Genomic DNA, 6,273 nt, shown 5'->3' with positions numbered 1-6,273 from the left:
CAAAACTTTCACTAAAAAAATCGCAATCTTGCACCTTGTATAATAAATGAATCCAATAATATGACAAGGAAGAGAATATATAGTTCAATGCTGCATTTAAAAAAAATGTTTGAACAGTTTTAAGTGCTTAGAGTAAAAGTAGTAATTGGTTAATATTTAGAAAAGATTACACAGCAAAAATAACTGTTACGCCTACAAGCTGCATAGTTCTCGTTGCAGCAACAATGCCTGATGGCGGCAAATTTGTAAGCACAAGCAATGCTTTCGAATCACCGGCAACGAATATTCCAACTGTGTACCGTAGCAGGAACGGACAACGATTGTTAAATTGCAACAGCAACAATTATTGTTGTTGTTGTTGTCCTCCAAATAATGGCGCGTACCCACTGTGGGGGATTGGCCAAGACACAGGCGGCAACTGATAGGTACTCCGAATGATAAACAAGTAAATAAATGAGGGAAAAAATGGTAATAATGGTAATAATGGTAATAATAATAAATAGGAAATAAATGAAAGAAACTGAGATGTGTAATTGAAATAGGCTAAACAAATACTGTGAGATCGGTGACTGAAATAGAAAAATGGCTACATATTCCATGTTTCGGAAAGCGTTCGTCGCAGAGAAATATTGATCATGAGAAAGAGCAGAGCTTAAGACGGCAGCCGTTTAGTGTCTGTAAGCCGTTTAGTGTCTGGGTAACAATTAATGGCACTATATGCACATTTTTTCCTTGGTCCTTCCACTTTTTCTTCGTCTACATGGCGCTTCCTTCTCCTTTGCATCGCTCGTGAGTTACGTCACGCCATTCGCTCGTGTCGTTCACGCGCCGCCGTTCGACTGCGCCGCCAGCCTGGCTGACAGTTTCCTCGCTGGCAGTTGTTCCGTCATCACTAGTTCTGTAGGTCCCAGCGTCACACGAGGAGCAAAGCATGGACCCGTCGAAGCCCCCCACCTCAATTCGACTCCCAGGTCCCGCAGGAGCCGGGTCCACGAGGATCCGAGTCCCCCAGGTCCCCATGACCCCAGGACCGAGGTCCCCCAGGGCCCCTCCGCTGGCCGAGACACAAGCCAGGCGTGTGTCGGTAGACGACAGCTTCGACTCCGATTTGTCACCCGAAAAGGTGAGCCCCGACTCTCTTTCCAAAACTATCGGCGATCGCTGTGGACGCGATGGTCCCCGGTGGTCGCCCCGCCTGCGTTTACATTCCTGCAACGAGGTTAAAAAGCCGTGTTGGGCCGTCGACACGAAACGAAGGTTTCAGTCGCCTGAAAAAGAACGAGACCAGTTTTCACTCCTCTCTGGCGCCCTAGCACGGACGGTCGACATAATTAACGGACAATCATAAAGTATCCGCAGCGCAACGTCGATATAGCGTAACATGGAAAGCGAGGGGAGGAATGAAGAAAGATGTGAGCGACTGACTTGATCTCTCTACGTCGATGCCCTCATTGCTCACTTAATACCAAATTATGCCCAAGCTGTCTAGACTGCTGATGCAGATCATTCGGCACAAGTGGATAAATTCTGACGGACTTTGAGGTGAGGGCAGATAAAGCCAGCGCTCAATGCTAAATCACGAGTTATCGTTTTTTTGTTATTAAGGCGAAAGCCTTCAATGGCTCATGCTGTCGTGACCAAGAACTGTCAGCAAATTTGTCCGCGTTTCAGATTGGTCGATGTGGTGACGTCAGTGCGCGCGCATTTTAAGGCGAACGCCTTTAATTCCTCATACTGTCGTAACCAAGACCTGTTAGCTAATCTGTCCGCGTTTCGGATGATGCCTTATATGGGCACGACTAAATGAGTAATTGATAATTAGTAGCAGTTAAAAAGTGGCATGTGGGACTGTGCACTGTGGGTGTACCTTAACTAGCACTAATTAATCAGTGTACTAATTAAGGACGCGTTAGCTGTCAAGAAGTGTGCAAGTCATGCTTAACAATCATTAATAGTTGTACGTTGTTGCGACTGAGAGGAGGAGGAGGAGGAAAATGCACGTGCGTGCCGACTTCCTCAAGGCGAGCCACCGCCGCCGACACCACGTGCAGAGACGCTGAAAAAAGAACAGAAAACAAGACAAGTGCGTCACAACCGCGTCAGCCGAATAGGAAGCCGGCTAGAAAAACAGATACCCCGTCAGGTTGGTTGCGCTTGCGACTGAGAGAAGGATGAAAAGGAAAGTGCACGGGCCTGCCAACTGGCTCAAGCCGAGCCACCACCGCTGCCACGTGCAGACAGAAGAGAGATGAAAGATAACAGGACAGAGTAAAAAAGAGTAAAGACGCGCGTCGCAACAACCGCGTCCGCCGGAAGGGACGCTGGCTGAAAAAACAGATACGGTCAGTTGTTGTTGTTGTTGTTGTTGCGACTGAGAGAAGGACGAAAAGGAAATTGCACGGGCCTGCCAACTGGCTCGAGCCAAGCCACGCCTGCCAACTGGCTCGAGCCAAGCCACCACCGCTTCCACGTGCAGATAGAGGAGAGGTAAGAGATCAGAGGAAAGAGAGAAGGGAAGAAAAGACGCGCGTCGCAGCAACAACTGCGTCCGCCGGAGCGGACGCTGCTGAAAAAAATCAGATAAGCGGCCGAAGCCGCGCTCGCCGAAGCGAGGACAGATACACCTACGGTCAGAGTTCTACACGTTTCATATATGCTGTGTCGAACATTCTACACAGTTCCAACATTTGACAAGTGAATGACAGAATATGATGGATGGAATTGAATAAGCTAAATATCAATTAGCTTAATTAACCATTGTAGTGAGACCACATAAATCAATAAAACCGAGTACGAAATTGGTCGAGTTGGGGAAATGAACCAGGGTCTCCGGAGTGCGACACGACCACGCTAGCCACTCCGCCCTGCCAACTCAATGGTTTGGAATGAACAAAGGCGCGTCTAGCTCACACGGCGTCCCTTACGGCGAGGTTCAGGTGTCCACCGAGATATGCGAGAGAGATACATTTCCTTTCCTCAAAAACAAATTTACCGTCGAGCAAGGCGTAGAGCCAAATGGGCGATGGCGTTCTGTGGACTCCCTGGCAGCGTTGCAAGACGCTGTCGCGTTCCACTCTTACAGGGGAAGCTTAACGTCTTAACCACACATCGGTGACTCAAGCAGACAGCCAATGGACGTGTCATTCGCTGCAGGCACTTTACTCGAAGGAAGGTAGGGAGGGGAAAACTTTATTTTCACTAATGCTTCTTCCCGCGGTTTGGGGGCATCCTCAGAGACGTCTTGGTTCTACCCCCAGGAGCCTTCTCTGTCGAAGTCGTACGCCTCTACTCGAATCATCATTTACAACCACATTCGTGACAGAATGCTGTACTCAGGCTTTCGCCTTGCACCACTTTAGTCGCCGAAGTGTCTAATGTTTACACGTTTTCTTCAATACTTTTGGGAGCCTGACCTTCTGTTTTGTTTCTTTACATTAAGTTGTACCGTGTCTACTTTTGAGCTTTATTATGGGCTGCATTTATTAACAATTTTCGCTTTTGTAGAGCCACTTCTTCATGTTGGGTCCTTATTTCGCGTACTCAGCTTCATGCCTACGTGCGAGCAACGGCTCGTTCTTTCGTTTAGAGAGAAACAGCGTGCTCCTATGCGTGCCCATCTGAACTTGGTAATGGGATTAAGCGTTGTTTCACGCTTTTGCTAAGCGGTGGTTAACAAGGTGACGGTAGCCAGCCCCGCAAACTGTACTTGTGAAATTGCGGCACATTTCAATTAAAGCCAAAGGGTTCTTCACTTAGCTGCAGTACGTCATTGACGGGGCGAAAGATGTGGCGAAAGATATTACGACACAAGTGTGCACGCGAGAAATTCCAGATCGCTTGGGAGCGATTGCTGGATTGCTGCTAAAATGCGTTTCTAACGGTTGGCCACAGAACTTACTGCAATCTATCGAGGCTATCTTCTCCTCCCACTCCGTCTTCCTCTTCTTCACCTCTCTTTTTTTCCTGGTTTGAATGGACAACATTAATAACCCGCCCTCTTTTTTACGCGGCCATGTGTGAAGTTTACATGGAGCATAGCCATGCACATACTGTTTGTTTTGTAAAATAAATACGCTGTAGTTATAGCTATCCTGGTGAGCTCTCCAGAGTGGACACATTGCTGCTGACACGAAGTGTAGGGCTAAAGTGGACGAAAGTCTGGCGTATTAGGGTCAGAATGCATTGCTGCACTTAAGAGAACAGGTCATGCATGCTGGCGTCGTACCACCTCCAAAACGAGGAAGGTGCTTCAGGGCCTCACAGCGGCTGAACAAGCGAAGGAGGACCGGTAACCGATGGTATGATAATAAGAATTGCACCGCAAAACGTTTTGTGAACCCTGTGTGCTGTTGGGAGTCAGGTAGCGTGGTCGAGCCGGAGAAGGGACAAGGAAGACGCAGACGTCGTTATGAAGAAAACATGGAAAACTTTATGCAGACTATTTGCATAACGTACTAGTAAAAAAAGATAGGTCGCTACTGAGCAAACGGGAGCCTCTGGGTCGCACTCGATGCCGAGGTTTATGGGCTCTTCCTTCCCTGATACGCGTGGATGGAGGCAGGGGCTCCCGAAGAACGCGTGTCCCGAAAAGCTCGCTCTGGCACTAATCACACACGTTCTCTCCAGTGGGCACGCCTCAGCCACGTGTTGAGCTTGAGGATGAGGAGGACTGCATTTATGTCGCGTAGGCAGCGTGAGTGGCGTCCCTACGATCTGCTGGCGGGTGCACGAGTGGCTTGCACTTGCTCTTCACGAGTGCAAGACCACAAGGCCCAGGGCCACGTGCACAGCAATGCGGTGAAGGGAAACCGCTCTTTTAACGTGGAATGCCGCGGTCAGACAGCGAGAATGGACCTAGCTGACACCCGGGTCGCCTCTGGGAGGTCCATTGCGGCGCGCCTTAAGAGCTGTCTTCGTCATGTGGTCTCCAACCGGAGGCTTGCCTTTGCCGCCGTGGTTACCCCGGTCGAGGTAGTACGCGTTTTAATGCGATTAGGCAGGAAGGGAGCGCGCGCATAAGAGTACCACTTTTCTTAAGGCGATGGGTGCTTATCGGTAGCTGTCTAAACGCTGGAACCTCGGAGCCGGATTCACGACGGACGAACAAAATATCAAGCAGAAAACTTACACCATGGTGTGTATTCATTACCTGTTTCAGACACCGTTTGCCCTCTTGTGTGCGGAAACAAACAGCGTGACGGCTACAGGTTAATGAAGGACCTGACCACTGCGTCACATGATCTCTGCGCAGGACATACCACAATCAGTCATAGTGCCATCTGACAGTCGAAAACGGAATGGTACTCTTACAGCCAACGGGGTAATAGAGCAGCTAGTAGTACTGGGGGAACAAATAACGACAGCAGGTGGGATTCAGAGGCCGCGAGAGAACGCGACACTGTACCGCACTGACTAATCAACCTGTTTTGTCTCCATGCAGCGGTATGAAATATCCATCAGCAATGGACAATCGCCCACATTCGGCCCGACGGGGAGGCTTCCATGCATCACTCCGAGGATTGCGGGAAGAACTTCCACCTTCCCAGCAAATTCATTGCGCACAGTCTGTACCAGCATCAGCGCAACGAAGCCACCTCGCCTGACAGAAGAGTGCCATGTCGTCTGTGCCTGGTGCCGTGCAAGAGCAAACGACCTATGACTCTGCACGCTGGGACTCGCATCGGGGAGATGCTCTGCGCGAAGTGCGGAGCAGAGTTTGCTTGCGCAGCCACTGCGGCTGCACACAAGCAGTTTCACAAGGCGGGCGGACGCTTCATGTGCGGCTTCTGCCAGAGGCTTTTCGCGCACAACAGCGATCGCGAGGAGCACATCCGCGTGGAGCATCCCCGCCAACGTCGGATGAAACGTCCCCGCTTTCCAGCTACCAACTAGGCGAACTCGGGACGCGAAGGCATGGTGGAAATCATCATCAACATCATCATCATCAGCCTGACTACGCCCATTGCAGGGCAAAGGCCTCTCCTATGTCTCTCCAATTAACCCTGTCCTTCGCCAGCTGCGGCCACCGTATTCTCACAAACTTCTTAATCTCATCGGGCCGGCTAACTTTCTGCCGGTCCCTGCTACGCTTGCCTTCTCTTGGTATCCACTCCGTTACCCTTAAGGCAACATCGAAGCAGAAATGGGCGCTAAAACTTGTGCCATGGAGATAAAGTCACGGCTGGAATAAAATGTTTCGTAACTATCCTGTGAAATCAAGACCTTTATCTGCTTCATGTGGTCAAACGGAGATTTTATTGTGCGTGCCACAAA

The 6,273-nt window shown here is 49.8% G+C and overlaps 1 protein-coding gene across 1 annotated transcript; it reads left to right on the top strand.

Moving 5' to 3' along the window:
* Window positions 1-1,018: 1,018 nt before the first annotated feature.
* LOC149328255 (uncharacterized) lies at window positions 1,019-5,892 on the top strand. The gene is made up of 3 exons (XM_089558949.1): window positions 1,019-1,123; window positions 2,509-2,529; window positions 5,461-5,892. The coding sequence occupies exons 1-3, from the start codon at window positions 1,019-1,021 to the stop codon at window positions 5,890-5,892; spliced, it is 558 nt and encodes a 185-aa protein (XP_089415075.1).
* The last annotated feature ends 381 nt before the right edge of the window (window positions 5,893-6,273 follow it).

Source organism: Amblyomma mixtum, chromosome 9 (assembly GCF_055824585.1).
Source record: "Amblyomma mixtum isolate Tamu chromosome 9, ASM5582458v1, whole genome shotgun sequence".
NCBI classification, from domain to species: Eukaryota; Metazoa; Arthropoda; class Arachnida; order Ixodida; family Ixodidae; genus Amblyomma; species Amblyomma mixtum.
Note: the sequence above shows the minus strand (reverse complement) of the source record. Positions and strands in the feature narration are given on the sequence as shown.

Excerpts from the sequence above, each read along its gene's own strand:
- LOC149328255 (XM_089558949.1), top strand. The coding sequence starts at position 1,019 with ATGACCCCAGGACCGAGGTCCCCCAGGGCCCCTCCGCTGGCCGAGACA. Across the intron at positions 1,124-2,508 it reads CCGATTTGTCACCCGAAAAG|AGAAGGGAAGAAAAGACGCG; the intron begins GTGAGCCCCGAC and ends CAGAGGAAAGAG. Across the intron at positions 2,530-5,460 it reads GAAGGGAAGAAAAGACGCGC|CAATGGACAATCGCCCACAT; the intron begins GTCGCAGCAACA and ends AATATCCATCAG.